The 21061-nt window shown below is 34.3% G+C and overlaps 1 protein-coding gene across 1 annotated transcript in view; it reads left to right on the top strand.

The window, feature by feature from the left end:
• SmF (small ribonucleoprotein particle protein SmF) overlaps positions 1–19934 on the top strand; it is a 54357-nt gene extending 34423 nt beyond the window's left edge. Inside the window, exon 2 of the mRNA XM_014355275.2 lies at positions 19560–19934. Within this exon, the coding sequence (XP_014210761.1) occupies positions 19568–19834 (267 nt within the window). The 5' untranslated portion in view covers positions 19560–19567 and the 3' untranslated portion in view covers positions 19835–19934. The remainder of the gene's footprint in view (positions 1–19559) is intronic.
• The last annotated feature ends 1127 nt before the right edge of the window (positions 19935–21061 follow it).

The raw sequence follows: 21061 nt of genomic DNA, 5'->3' as shown, positions 1-21061 counted from the left end.
ATATCAAGTTTTTGAAATCAAAATCGATTGTAAAAAAGTATTGCGAAACGATTAGAACCAATAACTTAATTTGGATAAAAAAGTCACTTATCCCTTTTTTACGTTGGACGGCAGATATAAATGCAGATACATATACTCCTATATTATATAATTTAATCTGTGGGGCATTCTACATAACCCCCCACTGCCACCCAAAAGACCCCCCCCCACACTGCTCCTCCACCGCCCTCCTACAAATTAAGGTAGAGTTTGTCTTATTTCTACGTTATTTTAACCCAATAAATATTGGATTAAGCCGACCACCGCATCTACTAAGGAGCACGGGCAGCTACAACGGCTTCCTGCTCAGGAGTTTTACCAACAGCATACCCACAGAGAAGGTATTCTCTAGGCCCACTTTCCCGATTAACAATAAGCGGTTTGATATCCGGGGAACGACCCGAAGACGAGATATCCTTTGGTCAGCGGCGCACCTCTCTCCATCATGGTCTCCGTACACAGAGACTTCAAGGGTAAGAGTTAAGCTATTCACAGCAAGTTCTTAATCATCAAGAAAATAATAAGGAATAGCAGGAAGTTTCTCCACTAGCCCTTTTCAGGGCCATTGTAAGTATTTACGTTTCCTCCTTAACCATCAATGTCATCGGTTCTTTTAAGGGCCACCTAAGTTGAAACTACCTTGACAACAAATACATTTTTACTACCATTTCTTGAAGCAATTCGTCGACCAAAAGACTATGTTAACTAAAGCCGGCCACTATTAAACCAAGCCAGTCATTCACTGACAGTCGTCACGAGCGGAGTTGTTCTTCGCAAGATTAGGAACCCCAGTGACCATCGACCGTACATTGCCCTCTCGTCTCTAAGCATTCAACCAGGAATCACTGATCCTCTCCAATGTCTGCACTGGGTGAACCTAATAGCTGTAAAGGGAAAAAACTTAAGCTAACGAGAGAGTCTCCAACGGGCAAGCATCACGAACCAATCTCCCCATCTTAGATTACCAAAACAACTGAGTCTGCAGAAAAAAGGTGCTTTAGACACCAACGTCTTCGACGTTTTACCAGGAGCCGTTGGGAAAGATCTCTACAACTAGCTCTAAAGCTTCGGACTTTGTAATTTTTCTTCCAATCAGTCTAGTGCTTCAACACCAGGCCAGACAAGAACTCCCTAAGGTATCCAGGCATTCACGTTTGTTGTAATAATATTTACATAAAAAAAGTATTTGTGCAATACGAGACTAGTCTTGCACAGAATACGTACAATAACATTATTTGATTCCGTTTTCCAGCCATATTTAAAGATACACTTAGTATTCGTTCCGAGAATATACCTAAAGGGGATAAAACAATATGCACCAGCGCCCATGGTGTCGATGGAGTGAAACATGGGGGGCAACCAAGGCATCAAATGTACGTAGTTTGTACACAATTTTCAATACTTAAAAAAGTAAGCATCTAATTGTGATACATAAAGCGTGAAACATGTAGTGAATTAAATTATTAGTAAGAGCCTTTTTATTCCATGTCAATAAGTGCTAGCATTCTGTCATTACAGCCTTTAAAAGTTTGATGAACTCAAGCAAGAACTGTGCGTTTCGTCTGCTTAACCATACATATAGCAACACTAAAAGCAAAACACCGAGCAGACGCACCATTACGATGGACTATATACTATGTATACATCATACTCTCTCCGGCTCTTCATACTTTTAACGACTGAAATACAAAAACGCCAGCTTTGATTTACATTGGATGAGAAGGTACTTACTTATTAAATTTTCTATAACTTTTACGGTTCATGTCTTACCATTAAATGCTTAACTTTTAAGATATTCAAAGATATCTATGAACTATGAGGATTTGATGCCACTGGCGTCCCCCCGTGGTGCAAGCACTGGCCACGAGCTGACGGCACTTGTTAAATTATGACTTGCGTAAATAAATAAATTTTCTATTTTTATTCCGTTTTATGTTATTTATTACCTCCATGATAAAATTTTAAGACTCTTAAAAGAGTCGTATTTAGAGAAAGTAGTCACCTAATAAAGCTGACTGTGTACTTCGTGGCTCTCGGAAGTGTCAAGTGATAACCGAAGCGAGCCACGAAGCCTAAACACATAAAGTCAGAAAGTACCGGCCCCATAGCAAGTAAGACAAAGAAGTTCATCTAAAACTTCGTGCAAAGTGCATTTCTTTGAGCAGCGTTTTAGTTAGTAGCCCGCTGCCGCTCATCGAGTGCAGTACTTCATTAAACAGGTAGCTTGCTAAACGTTGTTGGTAAGAAGTGACTGACTGTTTTTTTCCTGATCACTTTGTATGATCAATTTGTATCTGAATTAAATAGAAATAAACCCATTAAAAACAAATCAAATGAGGTGAAAATGATTAAAATTATTAAACTGATTTACCTGAAGTGGCTATAAATAAAGAGAGAAGAGAACCATCGGACGACGGATTGACACCAACGAAGTATAATACAACCAAGGAGAATAAAACTAGGTATTCGATCTTTTATCATTCTAATGTACACACACATATATAAATGAATCAAAAACTACATTACACCAAGGAAAGTAAACAGCCGAATAGTTAGACATACTGCTGGTCCCGTGGCCCATCAGAGAGCGTGAGACTTAAGTCCACAAACATCCAGCTTTCACGGGATGATAGAGTTAAATAATTACGATTCATCATTTAATGAAAATTGGTAGCAGAGCGTCGTTTACCATTGGCGGTTACCATTTAATGTTATTCTTTATTTATCGACGGTGTCAATGGAAACTTAATCAAAAGCTTCAATAGGTGTATCTGTAAGCACCAAGGGTTCTCTTGTTTTTATTCGTTCAATTTTTTTCTGTTGACATTTGCTGCATTTGGGAACATTATTAAGAATATCATTTCTCATTCCAGGCCAATAAAATCGTTCTCTTATTTTTCGATAAATTTAGTTTATTCCCTTCTGTTCTTTAACAGGGCTGTCATGTAGTGTTTCTGTTATTTTATTACGTTCTTGAATTCTTAGAAAATCAACCTTACCGTAACAGGCAGTAATTTGTATAGGTGTTTTATCAAAACTTGGTAATAAAATTTCTGCTATCAATCCAGGTTCTAATTTTTCTGTAAGATCTCCCTTTGAAATTCGGAAAGTTTGAAGATTTTGTGTCAACAATATTTTTTTAAGTGATTTAAAAGCTTTTGTAAGATATTCTGAAGTTACAAAATCGGTAGACGTTTTATTAATAACGATTGACAGTATAATATTTCCTCCATAAGGTGTTATTAACATTTGGCCAACTTTTGGTTTCTTCGATTTCAAATAACTCAAATCCAGTGCACCTATCGATCTCAACAGATCTTAAGACAGATGTGACTGGCTGACAATCTTTGCTAATAAAATTAACTATATTGTCTCTTTTGCACGTAAGACACTATCTGGCGGTAATAACGTTGTTTATTAACTTGGCTCTATTTGCGTTCTTATAATTGTCAGTACTACTGCTCCTATCACTAAGACTTACATACACCATTCCGTACTGTTGTTTGTTTCGATTGATAGGTGAGACAGGGTATAAGTCCGATAATAGCATGAAATCAGGTGCAATACTTTGATTTGTTGATTTATTTGCATTGCAGTTTGTTTGTTTATTGTTTTCATTCGGGTAATCTGAGGTTTCTTCTGTTATTTGTTCCAAGTCCGGTGCTTTAGACCGTCTATTTTGTGCAATCATAAAAAAACTCGTGTGCGTTGGTGTACTAAACCTTGGAGGTGTATTTTCTTGAATACAAGGGGTGATGGATAATTATTGGAAAATATATGAGTGGAAAATTTTCCACTCATATATTTTCTTAAAATTTTGTCTTCGTCAACTAGGGGTTCAAAGTCCGCTGTACGTCTTGATTAATCTGCAATTTTTTTGTCTAATGCAGAGTCATCAAAATTATCGGGATCATAGATGTCCATTTCGATAAATATTTTTTCACTATCGTTGTTAGACTTGTCTAAATATTCTTGAAGACTTGAGTTAAATTTTTTGTTAACTTCTGTATTTCTTGATAAATAACCTTATTAATATTACTTGTCGTAGTTTGAGGTTGGTATTTAAAAGTGTCTTCTTCCGGGTCATTTTCGGAAAACATACTTGTCCTTGACGATGCACCGAGGTTAATTATATCTCTGACTAGTAACTGTGGCATTTCCTCAATTGTGAAACTACTAGGATTTATTCCGATGGTTTATGTATTCGTGTCGCTAGCGTGTGATGTTGAAGCTATTGATTTACTTTTAACGCGCTAAAATCTTTTGATGTATTTTTAGCGACATTTCTTAATATTCTCGGTCGAGATTTATATGATGTCTGTGGTTGTGGAAATATTTTCGTTCAAGTTCTTTGAGCAATAACACTATCATCTAACTTTGGCCATTCCTTGTTTGTTTTTGAACCAAGGGGTCGTCCAAGGCCTCTGACCAATTTAGGTATATTTTAATTCTGATTTGGTCATGTTTTTAAGTTTTGTTACTTATGCTGTCTCCTTCGAAATTGTCGGCAATGCTTTATAGGTTTTAGGTTTGATCTTTGTTAAATTAGATGTTCTTACTATTCCTTTTCTCTGATTTTATAATTCTGTTTTTTTCCTTTCCTCTATTTTCTTTCGACCTATCATCATAAATCTTAGTAATGGTAATCCATTGTGTATATTGTTTTCCGCATAAAGAAATGGTCCTTCTGGGTTTCTAGATAGTGCATCAGCATTTGTATTGAGTTTTCCCGGCTTGTATTTGAAAGTGTATTCATGATTAGTGAATTTGAACATCCAGCGCATTAAACGCTGACCCGGATCTTTTCTTGTATTCATCCAATTCAATGGCTCATGATCGGCTACGAGAACGAATTTATTTCCTAATGAATACGAACGGAAATGATGCATTGCATATAGTGCAGCTAAGCATTCCTTTTTAATCGTAGAATAATTTATTTTGGCTTTGTTTAGGGTTTTTGAAAGATAGGTGACAGAATGGTCAAACCCTCTTTTTCTTGATTTAACACCGCTCCAATCGCGTAGTCCGATGAATCTGTTGTCAACTTTAATTATTTACTAAAGTCGGTAAATTGTAAAATAGGCTCTTGATATAGATGGTCTTTCAGTATTCAAAAATTCCTTTCTTGCACTTCAGTCCATTCAAATTCTCCTCCCTTTCTCATTAAATCTAATAATGGCTTAGCTATTTTTAAGCATGCAGCATGGAGCAGCATGTTCGCTGATCTTAACCGGTTGGAAAGTAACCTAACTGTACGACCATGATCTGCTAGATCTTTTGTGTAAATAATATAATCATCTTAATACACTTACATTTCAACATTTAATAAACCTCTCAATATGAGATCCATTACTCGTTGGAATGTGGCAGGTGCGATTTTTAATCCGTCAGGCATTCATCTGTATTGGTAATGTCCATGGAATATCGTAATGGCTGTTTTATACTTATTATGTTCAGCCATACGAATTCGTTAAAATCCACTTGCCAAATCAAAAACTAAAAAATATATGGATTCTCCTAACTGGTCTATAATATCTGCGATGTTAGGCAATGGATATGCATCACCAATGCTCTCTTTATTAAGTTTTCGGAAATCAGTTACCACTCACTATCTTGAATTTCCATGACTATCAGGTTTTTTTGGACAATCCAGAGAGGTGTATTATACGTTAATGACGAAGGCTCAATTATTCCATTATTAAGTTTTTTCACTACGTGCTCTTCTAAAACTTTTCTATGTACCGGTGGGTGACGATATTGTTTAGTGTTAATAGGAATATTATTTTCCGTTGGGATTTCATGCGCAACAAGATTAGTACAGGGTAAGGTAACAAAAAGATTTCTGAAAATTCGGAAATCAGTCGATAAATTTGGTTTCGTTGTTCCAAGTTTAAATGATTGGTATGCACAAGTTCTTTTAGGTTTTTTATTCTGTCTTGTTTGTTTTTGATAAGTGGTCTCTCATATTCGCTACTAGTTTCGGGATAAAATTCAGGTGCAATGTTTTCAGAGGGTAGAATTTCTCTTGGGTCTATTTTAATCGTCAAGTCATCCTCATTAATGTTTATCGCCATAATATTACATTGACTGTTTTCATTTTTTACTATTCCTTCTCTTAAATATACGTTATCATGCCCTACGTCGACTTGTGGTAAGTATCCTTCAGTGTAATTTGTATTAATTAAATTAATTTTTACTACTTGACGTGTTCAAACCTTGATTTTATATTAAGTTGGTTTATTAGTGATTTTTTGTTCCTCATTAGGGCAATGTTGTTCTACACCAGGTGCATTTTTACTCTGTTTAATGTCATGGGATTAGAGTGTATCTTGGTCGTTTAATTCGTTATTTTCACTGTGTATCCCACTTTCATCACTTTTATGATTAGTGGGCTTCACAAAATTATCGCTCCTTTCTAATCAAATCAATTTGTCAAATTCATCTCGAAAATGAAAATCAGCTTTTATGTCTTTAAGTTTTTAGTATTTAGGGATATTTTACCTTTCATGTGGGTCTACGATGTATTCGTCATAAAATCTTTGTTGGTCAATTTCATCCCTAAGGCACTCTGTCTCTTTGTTGGTATTAAGAATAGTAGCTAAAATTTGGCTTTCCTGTGCTTGTTTTTTAACTTTTATTGTTTTTTTTTTTGTTTTCATCCTTTTTCCAATCGCTCTATTTCTTTACGAGTTTCAAAAAAAGGAATGGGGTTCATTACATCATCATCTAATACTATAGCATCATGATGAAACCATATTGTGGCTCGTTTTTTACAAAAGTTTCGACCCAATAAACCGCCATCTTTGATCGGAAAATTGTTAGGGATTAGATTAAAAATTGTAGGTTTTCCTTTTACAGTCATATACGTTGTTCCTTTAGTTAAAACTGGGTGGGGTGTAATTCCAGTAAGATAAATAATTTCACTAGTCTCTACACGTGAATAAAGGGGCAACTGACCTTATTTAATCATTTTTGTGGCGGCACCATTATCGAGCATAAGTTTGATAAAGCGATTTTGACAACTTTTAATTTTGACGATTCTGTGATTGACAACCTTATGCCTGTAGGCTTGTCGTCTACGCCAAGTCCCTGGCACGTACCGATGTGGACGGTTTCGATTCTGTTGCTATGTTTATTACTTGCCCTGAAATATTCGATGTAGTGGATGAATTCTGTTTTTAGGGACTTACCTCCGAAAGACGATTGGGGTGAGACGCCTGAGAGTTTAAATGATGCGGTAAACGGTCATCTCCTGGTTGATACTGATTTTGAAAATTCTGATTCTAATAATAAGGATTGAAACTTAGTTGGTTATAATCATTATAATTAATATTTTGGGGATATCTATTATAATTCTGACCTCTGCTTCGGTATCCTTGATTATTTCTAGGGTCGAAATTAGCATTCCTTTGAGTGTAATAATCGTTAAGATTTTCGTTACTACATCGTCTAAAATTGTTCTGATAATAATGAGTTTCTCGACTGATTTTGAAAATTCTGATCTCTCCCCTCATTCTGATAATTTCTACGGTAATTCTGTTTATCACTATATTGTTGATATTGTCTATTATTATTTAGATAATTATTATACTGCCTATTAGCATGATGATTCTAATAGTAGATCTGTTGTTTATTATACTTACGTTGTTATATTTACGTTGTTATAGTTACGTTGTTATATTACGTTTATTATATTTATTATGTTGTTTATTATAACTTGTGCTATTTTATGAGATGAGAATGGCTGATCACAATACCTATTCTGCTGTTGATATGGGTTATTTAAGTTATTTCTAAAACCACTACGAGATAGTCCTTGGGGTCGCGTATCCGGGATTATACCCGCTCTCATTCGGCTCTCCATCTCAACGCATAATCGAAGGCGTTGGCTAGAGAAGCAGGTTCTTTCGTATCTACCTGCTGTCTTATCATAGGTGCTAGTCCTTTTATAAACATGTTTAATCCCATGTTTTTTATAGGGGTCATTATATGCGCGTTGTAAGTATTGCCCTTATCTACCATCAGGGCCTTTTCAGCACTGCTCAGCAGTAGGTTTACATAATCATAATATTCACCAACTGATTGACGTTCTCGTTGGTGCACTTACTGCAGCTGAATTTGATAATAAGCAACGGTATTTTTCTCTCGCAAATCTTTTTTTTAAATGGGTCATAAATGCTTCGAGGTTTTCGTAATCTTGTCCGCTTACGCTTATGCGTGCGGCACCTCGTAGATTCTGAAATACTGCTTTTTCATATAAATCTTTTTGATCATCTCTGACCCAGATTTCTCCGTTTCTAACATCTTGTATATGATCCTTTAGCGGAATATTTTCCCCATCGAATACAAAGATGGATTTAATCGCATGCTGAAATGAGAAGTTGGCATTGAGAGACTCCATCAGCGCTTCGGCTACTGTCATATCAGCGTCATCGTTTTTATTGACCATTTTATTAGTGGTATAATTCTCTTTACGTGCGTTTTTTTCCTGTTTCTTTTTATTTATTTTCATCCTACATTATATAAGTATGTATGATAAAAAAAATACTATTATCTTGTTTTATTTATTTGTTTTCGAAAAATATTCTATTAAATCCGTGACATTCATCGCAGAAGACATAAGTAATAAATAAATAATTGAAAGTATACGTGTATATGTATATGTCTCTCACATGATCCTTTGTTTGGTGCTTGCATGTGCAATGAGTTTGCTTTAACTTTTATAGGTATACGTCTGCTGACAGAACGGTAACTGTACTATGTGTACCCCTGGAAACTAAAGTGAGAGTGTAATCAAGCGCGCTTGTATGATATCATCTACTTTAAGCAAGGGAGCTCTATATCCTAATTGCTACGCCACCGTAATGTAGGGCGTGATTAAAAACTCTCTTTGCGTACAATGAAAGTATTCGCCTTCTAGCACGTTCAAATATGCGATCACTGTATCTACTCTTGGCCACTGACTAGCATACGTATTGTTAAAAGTGTGTAGATCTGTGTTTGTATTTCTACGCATTTATGCGAGTATGTGACAATGTAGGCGCTAACGCCTTAATGCCAATTATATTGTATGTATCAATACAGTACTGATATGCTTGCTTATTTAAGGTGTTAGATCGTGTTTTTTTTTATTTACTATGGTTGTACATTACTAAAATATATGCACTGCGACCTAATACAGAATAATATTGATACACCCATATGAGTGTTCTGTATGTACAACGTGCAGTATATGTGCCTATGAATCATGAACAAGGCAAGGGGAAATTATAAGAAGTTTCTAATTATTAGTTAATTATTAGTAAATTTCCAGACTTCTTATTATTTCCTTCTTTTAATTTTAAGAGTTCCCTTTTCTCGACCATGATAAAATTGTCGAATGGTTTGTTGATTCTTGCTTTAAAATTATTAATTTTACTTTCCGATAATTAAGTATTTAATTCGTGTCAATTATGGTTATTTTTTTTTTAATCATTAATTGATTCCAATCTTTTTTCTAAAACACTTTTCTCTCTCATAAGCTCCTGCATAAACAATTTTTTACCACTTCTTTTACTTTTCTTATTTCTCGCAAAGTTATACGGCGGCGGTTTCTTTAAATATTTTATGAATAATTGTGTGTATATAAGTGAAATTATTAGCTGATATTAAATCCTTACTCCATTTTTGAGAATTTTTCTTCTATAACTAACAATATCAAGTGCGAATATGTTTGCGTATATGTATTTGTTATTTTGATAAATCGCTTTAAGTAGCAGATCTAGAGTAGAAAGTGTCCGCTATTTCAGCAGGAATATTGGGGATAAACCGCTCTGGTTAGCAGATTCAGGGTAGGAATAGAAAGATCGATCTGGTTAGCAGATTCAGGGTAGGAATACAAAGATCGCTCTGGTTAGAAAATCTTGGGTATAGAATGTGATCTACTCAAGCAGGACTAAAGGTATGAACGGCTCTGGTTAGCAGGTTTAGGATAGGGATAGTGTATTTGTTCTGTCCTGTAAGTGTGTAGTATAAGTGATTACCTTTTTTATCTTTTATTTTTCTACTGTTATTCAAAACACAATATTGTATTATGTTTTACTTTACTTTAATTATTTTATATTATAACTGTAAGCTTTTCTTGTTTATTTTACTATTAATTTATTAATGTATTATTATTTATAATTTTTTTTTGCTTCACTTCTGTTTTTTAAATTATAACCAAGTATTGTATATTCCGAGCTCTCCGCACATTCACAGAATATACGCGTCCGCGCACACTACTGCACTGTATGGGGTGTTACGCATCATACATCAAGATGCTTCTTTGAATAGTGTTTATTGTTTCTTTAAAAATAGCACTAAGAGAACTTATAGTAAACAAACAAATAGCTAAAGATTATTAACCACGCTCTGCTACCAATTTTTGTTAAATGATGAATCATAATTAGTTAACTTTATCATCCAGTGGAAGCTGGATGTTTGTGGACTTAAGTCTCACGCTCCCTGAAGGGCCGTGCGACCAGCAGTATGTCCAACTATTCAGTTGTTTACTTTCCTTAGTGTAATGTAGTTTTTGATTTATTTATATATATATATGTGTGTGTGTATTGGATATAAGTGATTATATAGTGATAAACGATCGAATACCTAGTTTTATTCTCCTTGGTTGTATTGTACTTCGTTGCTATCAATCCGTCGTCCGATGGTTCTCTTCTCTCTTTATTTATAGCCACTTCAGGTAAATCAGTTTAATAATTTTAATCATTTTCACCTCATTTGATTTGTTTTTAATAGGTTTATTTCTATTTAATTCAGATACAAATTGATCATACAAAGTGATCAGGAAAAAAACAGTCAGTCACTTCTTAGCAACAACGTTTAGCAAGCTACCTGTTTAATGAAGTACTGCACTCGATGAGCGGCAGCGGGCTACTAACTAAAACGCTGCTCAAAGAAATGCACTTTGCACGAAGTTTTAGATGAACTTCTTTGTCTTACTTGCTATGGGGCCGGTACTTGCTGACTTCATGTGTTTAGGCTTCGTGGCTCGCTTCGGTTATCACTTGACACTTCCGAGAGCCACGAAGTCCACGGTCAAATAGAAAATTCATTCATTTACGCAAGTCGTCACTTAACAGCTCTATTTTCTATTTTCACAGCGACTGAAAGATTCTCTTCCATCTTATAAAATTTCGATAGGAACCAGCAATCATTTTTCAAGTAATTCTACTGCTTTAAGCTTTGTATACACTTTTCAATTTTTGTTATACTGTACTTGACATACAAATAATTAAAAAACTTAGTTGTGAACATTTATAAAAGGCTTTTTACGTCATATGACACTTTAAAATAGTACATTACGATACTAGTGTGCGAGGAAGGTGATTGACGCACGCGTGCGTCAATCACCTAACCTCTCGCACGTGTGGTGTATACAACTCGAACTGCACACTCGTGCGAGTGCGTGTGTACGTCGAGATCTTTAGAGTCTTATTAGATGGCTCATAATTTTGTCCCCCGTGCACGGTGTGTCAAAAACATGTTGTAAGTATTCGTAAAAAAGTATTTCAATAGCATAGCAGCTAGCTAAAAAGTATGCTTATGTTGCACTCGTGCAACGTGCTTAGAGAGTTGACGTTAAACGCCTCATACATTTAACAGTACAATAAATAGTAATCAAATTACTTGACTGGTTCTGTAAGTTGATTCATGAGAATCAGCCTCCCGAATAGAGAAACGCTTCTGCTGTTCTTATTATTTTATTGTTGAGTTTTATTTTAATTCATGTATGTATTAGTATCATGTCATACAATGACAAATAAGAAATGAAAAAATTTTACTATTACCAATATTACCATTAAAAAAGCCTAGCGCACTAAAACTTTATACTACCAAATAAGTTAATACTAAATTATTATAGATAATAGGTACATGACTCTAATATTTGTAGATAAAAAAAAAGTTTAATATGGCTTTATGAGGTCTACAAGCAATATTGATACGTTTATCATCGTATCAATACTCGCATTCATTTAGATGGCAGCACTTTTACATAACCATTCTTAAAGTCATCCATACATACCCTTCCTCGATATCAAGTATACTGAAGATTCATAATACAAATTCACATATTTTCTTTTTCACGAATTTTTTTTGAGAAATAAACGAGAGTGAGAAAAATATTCACCCTAGGTCCGGATCGAACACACAACCTCCTGTTTACTAGACAGTTGCTCTACCACTTAAACTACCAAGGAGCCGTATATTATCTCGCACCGTAGGTTTAGATAAGTTCTCATTTTTAATTTTAAAGCTGTCTTTCACCTAAGCTCGATATAGTTGGTATATGACTTTAATGCTTGTAGACAAGTTAAAAATTTAATATGGCCCTAATAGGTATACGAGCAATATGGATACATTTATCATCGTATCAATAGGCGCATATATAAGATGGTATCACTTTTATATAAGCACTCTTAGATACGATGGTAAATATATCAATATTGCTTGATTACCTTTCAGAACCATATTAAATTTTAATCTAACAATTCCCGAAACTAACTTGCTCATTTATTCATAGAATTAACAACAATTCAACTCCATTATGCAACTCAATGATTAGAGCAGAACTATTTTTTTGCGTGCGCGCGCGTGTGCAAATTATATCACACCCACACATGCCCCCGCAGTTTTCTCCCTACCAAGCAAGTTTAACTTTCTGTTAAAATTCATACTTGGTAGCCCTATTATAGTGCGCCATATTAAATTTCTAACTTATCTACAAGCATGAGAGTCATATACCTTTAATATTGAGATTGGGGTAAAAAAACAGCTCAAAAATTAAGAATGAGAACTTATCAAAACCTACCGTGCAAAATAATGTACGGCTCCTTGGTAGTTAAAGTAGTAGAGCAACTGTCTAGTAAATAGGAGATTTTGTGTTCGATCCACACCCGAGGAGAATATTTTTTTCATTCTTATTTATTTCTCCAGGAAATATCGTGAAAAAGAAAATATGTAAGTTTGTATTATGAATCTTCAGTACATTTGATATCCAGTAAGGGTATGTATGGATGATTTTAAGAGTGCGTAGATAAAAGTGCTGCCATCTAAACATACATGCCAGCATCTTTTTTGAAAACCATTTACTACCTCGCAAGTCATTGCTTGAGTCAATTTTGAGCATTAATAAGCATTTACTTATCGGTACCCTTGTATAATACCAAACTAGATAGAATGGTTGTTAATTTAGCTTTTTTGATCTAAAGGTGGCGTTTTTTAAAAAATTGCTGCTTCTAGTTAAGAACCTCACAAGGGTTCAGATTAGTATATACATGCAGATGCCCAAAACTGGCTCATACGATGATTTGTGAGGTTTTAGATGGTCTTAAAAAATATGATGGCTTGTTTAACTACATATAGTTAATTAATGGCTGGCTTCTACAAGGTAATTACGCAGTTTCAAACTTTTTGACAGCCTGTCTACAAAATATTACATCCAAACTGACTGTAGTTGCTGTTATCACTCAATAGCATACGCCTGAATTTAAATATTATGATAGTGTAACATCGGTGTATCCACATTAATTTTTTTTCCTCTTGTTTCAAATCTTTCCGTGCCGATTTTAAAATACAAAACGCAGGGGCCAATGTGCATCTGCAAAAAGGTGAATCACCTACAAGAATGCTCGTAACTAAGGTACTACGACCATGCATGATTCACTTACATGCACGCTGGCCCACGCTGACCGGAAATGCAAAATAAAATACTTTTCTACAACCATCGATACAAAAGTTTAACTGGGAACAGTTGAACTGAAATATTAAATTCAGATATAATGTTAGATAAACATAAGGTTGAACATTAGGATAGCTTAGAATTAATGCATAGAAATAAGCGAAAATATTATTATAAGCCAGAATCATCACAAACAACCAGTGCGTACTGCATTACTAACAAACAACTACATTACATACTAACTATAACAAATTTGGTACACAACTTTAGTAACCTTCAAAGAATTATCCTATTTTTACCATTCATGTTCGCAGGCTCATGGTCCACTGTACAACCCTTTTGTATCACGTCAACAATTTTATAAACATACTGCAATAGCCTAAATTGTAATCTTGTTAAAAAACTGTCACCGTTTCAAATGTAAAGGACAACGGGAAAGTCATGGCACTTCCCCCTTTTCCTGACGCAGAGATGTCGAGAGAGTCCGCACTCTTGCCCCAACACGGGTAACGGAATTCCCGATTCCCCAAGGCACCCTGAGCCGACTTCCTCTCTTACGACAAACAGAAAAACCCATAGTTGACGAAATGTTACTAACATGTTGAAATACATTCACAACTAACAATGAATGGAAATTACTGGTAAATTCAAGTAAATTAACAATATAATAAGTCGCAACGAACTCCTACTACTGTCCGTGTTTTAACCAAAGAAACCGCTACTGTTAAATAATTATTCATGATAATTTACCAGTCCGATCATGCTCACGTGTACAGCGGAAAAACTAGCAATTATTACAATTATTTACTACTACTAAAACTATTATTAATATTTTAAAGTACCGAACACTTATTCAATCAAACCTGAATATTAAGCGATTTTCACCGCTCTTTTTGCATTGGGTTCGATTGAATGGGCGAACAATGGCTACTATTAGCTAAAACTTGTTAATATTACACCTTAACATTAATATTAAGTTATGATAGAATTCTGTAAACTTTTGATGTAAAAGAGAAAGGAAGGGCATGAGTAAGTGAATCACCTTCCCTTCTCTTGACGCACAGAGGAGAACAAGCCGGATGTGGGATGTGCCAATTTCTGAGTGGCTAAACTAGAGCAGTTCTAGCCAATTAGATTTTCAGCTGTTGTCTTTTCTTCAAAATTTCCCCCCGGCAAGCTTTCCTGCGTTTTTCGAGCCAGCGCGTGACCGAGGTCCGCTTCTCGCAATAAAAAGGCCCGTAGGCCCAGAGGAAAATCAGTTTGCAGTTCGTAGTTCAGAGTTTGACTCGACTCGACTCGGCTCGAAGATAGCCCTTCAAAGTGGACTGAGTAGTAAGAGTCCGCCTCTGCTACAACCCAGTCTACTGCGAAGCGAGGTAAAACACTTCAATTCGGCACGCGAAATCCGACAATACCCTTCGAAGTAGACTGAGTAGTGAGAGCCCGACTCTGCTACAACCCAGTCTTCTGCGAAGCGAGGACACTGTCGAATTTCGCTACCACCCTTGTAAGATCAACTGGTTGCCAGAGTCCGTCTCTACTGCCACTTGATCTTCCTCGAGAGCGACCTATATTCACGCGGGTTCGACGTTTGTATAACAACTTTCGTGTTCAAATAAAAGTAAGTGACAACATATCATATTCTTTCTTTTGACCAAGTATTTCCTTTTGCGCGAATACCATTACTCGCCTTAAGATTGGCACCCGCGGATCACCGGGAAGTGTAAAGTGTTTTCGTTTTCGCGAACGCCATTACTCGCCACAGTATTAGCATCCTTCGGTCACCGGTAATAACAAATCAATCTTTAGTATAAAGTGTTCTTCGCGAACGCCATTACTCGCCACAGTATTGGCATCCTTCGGTCACCGGTAATAACAAATCAATCTTTAGTATAAAGTGTTCTTCGCGAACGCCATTACTCGCCACAGTATTGGCATCCTTCGGTCACCGGTAATAACAAATCAATCTTTAGTATAAAGTGTTCTTCGCGAACGCCATTACTCGCCACAGTATTGGCACCCTTCGGTCACCGGTAATAACAAATTAATCTTCAGTATAAAGTGTTCTTCGCGAACGCCATTACTCGCCACAGTATTGGCATCCTTCGGTCATCGGTAATATCAAATTAGCCAAGGACAATCCGTTGCCCTCCGTGGTAATAATATTATTAGAATAACAACGAACAATTGAGTTAAGGCAAATGCTTACCGTGATATTAATGTTTCAAGATCAAATTACATACGATATCCTTACTCGTGACGGTGTTAACTGTTTTTAGATCGTGAACGAGGTATACACCGCTCTTGACAAAAGAAAATCGCGAGCAAGTGCATCGGAATATTGCACAGCAGTCAATCTTAGTCACGTGAAGGCAATCGTACCCTTTTTTGAGTAACGCGTCTTTAAGTTGAATTACCCTTTTTAACCCCGCGTCCCACCTACGCGCCCAGTGTGAATCCCGAGCTATTGAGCGAAAGCTTAGGCTCAAATAATACGTTGCGCCGACGTAACAATAGCTTCTAAGACTTATGACAAAGACTTTTGAAAACTATGACGCCAGATCTCTTTTAAGAACATTTTAGGAACCTCTTTTGAGACTTCATAGTAAATTTTTAATGCTTATTTCGGCAAGCTAAATATAATACTGAAAAATTGATTAATAATGTTTAATTATTAATTAACTAGATAGCAGAATTGAATGAGACTTGGATTTACAGTTTGTTATATAAAGCACTTTGGAAATAATGAGAATTTTTTATCTTATCGGTCAGATAATATTGTCCCTCTAGTAGTGTAGCATAATTTATTGTTAGTACGCTCAATCAAAAATGGAAGTATAAAACTTCAAACTTGTGGTACTCTCATCTTATTGTAACTATTAAACTCCCTTAATACCACATTTAACTGTACCTTGTTCAATATTAGAAACTTAGTACTTCAATGATTCTGGTGGCGCTTTGCTTCCAAGTTACGAGTTAGGTATGACCAACTTGGAGCGCCAAGCGCTTAAACAATGTTGAACGCTACAAGATCTACGGTGGAAGCGCAGGAGCTCTCAGCTTCCAACATCAAGCTTAGAGATTTCAACTACTTTGCTCCCCGTGTAACTGTATATATTAGTTTTCATGTTGGACTTGATAGTAGTTTTGAACTTATTACATAATCGTTTCCAAATAATGTAAATATTTATTTGTATAAAAAAATATTAGTGTTTAGGAATAGGTTATTAGGTATTCGAAGCTATTTTAAAGTTAATGGTTATATAAATGCCCAATAACCCCAAATTTATCTTTTTAAACAGAATGCATGCAAAAATTATTTCACTTAAACTTTGGAAAACGAAAATGCAACATAGTATCTAAAAGCTTTATTATTTACACGCGTACAAAAATCTTATTATTCTTCGAATACTGAGCGCTACATGGCGTACAAAGTAGTTGGACTCTCTAAGTTTGATGGGAGCTGAAAGCATCCAACATCGAGCTTCTGCACTTCCACTGTAGAGCTTAAAGCGCTCAATATTGGTTAAGCGCTTGGCGCTCAAAGTTTGTCATATCTGACTTCTAACTTGGAAGCGAAGCGCTGCAAGAATCATTCAACTACTCCGTTTATAATATTAAACAAGATAGTATGGTATGTTTAGCTAAAAATCATAACGATATTCCCAAAATTCTGACTAGCTCGAAAAAAATCGGGTAGTAGTTTCAATGTATTATAACAAATTAAAACAGAATTTAACAAGTAAAAAATATCAGTAAAAGCCCAAAAAAAAATGTTTTTAAAAAAGATGTGCAATTTTAAGATAAACAAAATAAGTAGCGTTGGGATCACATCGGTTCAGCCGTTTTTTCGCAAATCGCACTGCCATTTTGAGCCATTTTTTTCGAGATTCAATAACTCGCATTCTATACAATATTTAAAGCTGAAATTTTAACAAGACAGATATCATAGTCCTTATCATAAATACGAAATCATAATCACACTAGGCAGGAAAAATTAAAAACCATAGTAAATTTCAATTGTCTATCTTCTAATTTTTTATTTTTCTTTTAGAGCTCTAAATTATGTCGCCAAACTTGGGCTTGATTAAAAATTCAAAATTTTAAAAATAAGCAGCAACACCTTTTTTTTAATAAAAAAAGCTAATTATTTAATAAATTTTGTAAACTTGCTGCAAAGTTCTAATGATCTAAGTATTTGTGTAGAAAACCTTAAATATCTTAAAAATAGCCAAAATTTATTATTTACAGTTTGTGTTTATTAAAATATCTTCCAGTTTTTACTGTTTAGAGTACATTTTGCTTACGACTAACTTCATGATAAAATCATTCTCTGTATCATTTAAACTAAACTTGGAAAACTGAGAAATGGAACATTTTGAGGTTTCATTTCTGTTATTCTAACTACTTTTTTGCCTACATATGTCGGTAAAGCTATAGAATAGAATAAAATATTTATTTTCTGCTTCTTTAAAATTTGAGTATGATAGTCAAAAGGAAGTAACATGGTTGCGAAGGCTTCGTCTATTTTTCAAACTTGAGGCATCGTACTCCAGCGTTTCTAGATTAGCGACTTGTGAATAATGGAGGCTGTGCGATTCTTAATGTGAGCTAATGGGGCTAGAAGGTATTTAGGATGCTATTGGGGTTTCAACCAAAATTTGATCGGGTTAAAGTAATGGAAAGTTAAAAGAATAGAGGGTCTTTGGGAATGGCATTTAGAGGACCGTTAGGACTTATTAACCGTTGAACCTAAGCAACTATATAATATAGCAAAATGTACATATTATTTGGGTGTCCATTATTTACTAAATTTTATTTTTGAGATATACATCTTCTTAAATCTCTTCGTTATATCCCAAAATAAGAATCCGTACAACAAAACTTCAAAAATTCTCGAGTTGAAACGTACCACCGAACACAAAATGATTTATCATTGAAATAGCATAGGATTTTTATTTTTCAACTTTTTTGTACCTCTTATAATATTTTTTCGGAATTTTTTAAGTATCAAACTTTGTTACATGTTGCTCAAACTCGATACAGATTTTTTCAGCTCATAAGGACTATGTTAAAAAAATTTGATTCATGTCTTGGAAGATGCGAAAAAGACAAAATTGGAGAAAATCCAGAAGATCAAATTTTTTCAACTCAATTGCCTTGAGCTAAAAAAATGTGTAACAAGTTCGAGTAGTATCAAAAACATTTTGAAAGTCACAAGATCAAAAAAATGTTTTAAGTTGTGAAAAAAAAAAAAAAATCAAACGGAGTTAAAAAATTGAAATCCCGTGCTATTTAAGTGGGAAATCATTTTATGTATGGTGCCATGTGTTAACTCGAAAATTTTTGGAGTTTTATGGTACGAATTTTCATTTCAGGATATAACAAAAAGATGAAAGGGGGAACATGATTGAACAATAAAATTTGGTAAATTAAGAACACCCTAATAAGTATACACCATGCACGACCACTTAAAAATAGTATATGACAAAAATATTGGAAAAAAATTGAAAAAATTAACATTTCTTTTCAAAAATATTCGATGTTTAAGAATTAATACTCATATGTTAAATATTGTAAGTATATTTTTGTGAATTTCTGGTCTTGATTCAATTTAACTTACGAAAGAGTACGTGTACATTCCTCATAATAATAAAGCATGTTTTTTATCGTAGTACTATTTTTATAATTAAGAGAAAGTACTTTAATTTCGATTTTCTATATACTTAAAAAATGTGAAATATTGTGTTAAAAAAGTACATCATATTTTATTATTTCATTATTTTATGTTTTTTTACAGAGTATAAAATGGCTGCAACAATGCCTATTAATCCAAAACCATTCCTGAATGGTTTAACAGGAAAACCAGTAATGATAAAATTAAAATGGGGGCATGAGTACAAAGGCTACTTGGTATCAGTAGATGGTTATATGAACATACAATTGGCTAATGCTGAAGAGCATATCGATGGAAACTTTACAGGAAGTCTTGGAGAAGTTCTTATAAGATGTAATAATGTTATGTACTTACGTGGAGTAGATGAAGAAGATGAAGAAGGCGAAATGAAAGAATAGCTGTGTTATAACATAATTGATATGAATTGTATGTATTTATGGATCTTAAGAAAAAAATTATTCAAACATGCAGCTAATAAAAAATTCTCAAACCTTTCAACTATTTTTATATTTATTTTTTTGGTTTGGATGGCATCAAATCATACTGATCTATAAAACTAGTAACCTTAATTGACAAGTAACATTTGTTACTTAATATTTTGGTTCTTAACAGAATAGTACAGAAAAACGAACATATCTATCTTTTTTTAAATACTTACAAGATATTCAGCCCCGTAATAGTAACTTGCTTGCAAATGCATTGTCAGTAGAAACTATTTATTATAGAGATCATTATTCACCTTTTTATTGAGATTTCTCTAAGCTGTACATAAATATCATATTTTACATTGAGTAAATAGTACTTCAAATTTCAACGTAGAAAGGAAATTCGTATTTAAGTGTTTTAAATATTACAGTCTGCTACAAAATAAATATTTTATTTTTAAGTGCTCCTAGGTTTTACGCAGTCACATAGGGCTAGCTTGAAACAAAAGCTCTTGCACTTCTTTTTAGCAAATTCATGAAAGCCCATAACAATTTTTTTTGCTCTTGAGTTAATTTCTGAACAATGCTTTGATGTTACAACTTCGCTTTTTATTTGTTACCAATATCAATAAAAATAAATTGAAGAGTTAAGTGATTTGCTAATAGATAGTGATCTTGTCATTATATTTAGCATAATGTCACTAAACTCGTAAAATTCTGCTCACCTAATCCTTAAACTAACACTCATTGTAAGAGTTTTACAGGTAAAGCTAATTTGCATTTTTTGTGTAGTTATTTCGACAAAGCTAATTATTCTGATTTTATTTTTTGTTTCTTAAGAACACAAAACAACTCTACGAAGGCGACTGTATTACAAACAGTAATAATAATTTTAGACACTTGGTCATAACTATTGTATTGACGATGTTAATTTAAAATGCTGAGCCTTTAAGTGCTTCTATTATGAGTCTAATAAGTAGGTAGGTATTGGAAAATCAATTTATTTGACTTATTTCTAGGAAAAATTGTCTCAACAGTCAACATCAAATATAACAAAAAAAAATTACAGTCCAATCACCTTCTAAGAAAAGTCTACATAAACGCAATGAAATGTAAGATGTCTGCTATGCTGCTCTGATACAAATCGCTCTAAAAAATTGTTCATAAGTTTTGTTAATTAAAATCGACAAATTTCATTTA

Source organism: Copidosoma floridanum, unplaced genomic scaffold (assembly GCF_036245765.1).
Source record: "Copidosoma floridanum isolate Cflo_tuat_1 unplaced genomic scaffold, Cflo_Japanese_pri ptg000021l, whole genome shotgun sequence".
NCBI classification, from domain to species: Eukaryota; Metazoa; Arthropoda; class Insecta; order Hymenoptera; family Encyrtidae; genus Copidosoma; species Copidosoma floridanum.
The sequence above is the reverse complement of the archived record's forward strand: the minus strand, read 5'-3'. Positions and strand labels throughout refer to the sequence as shown.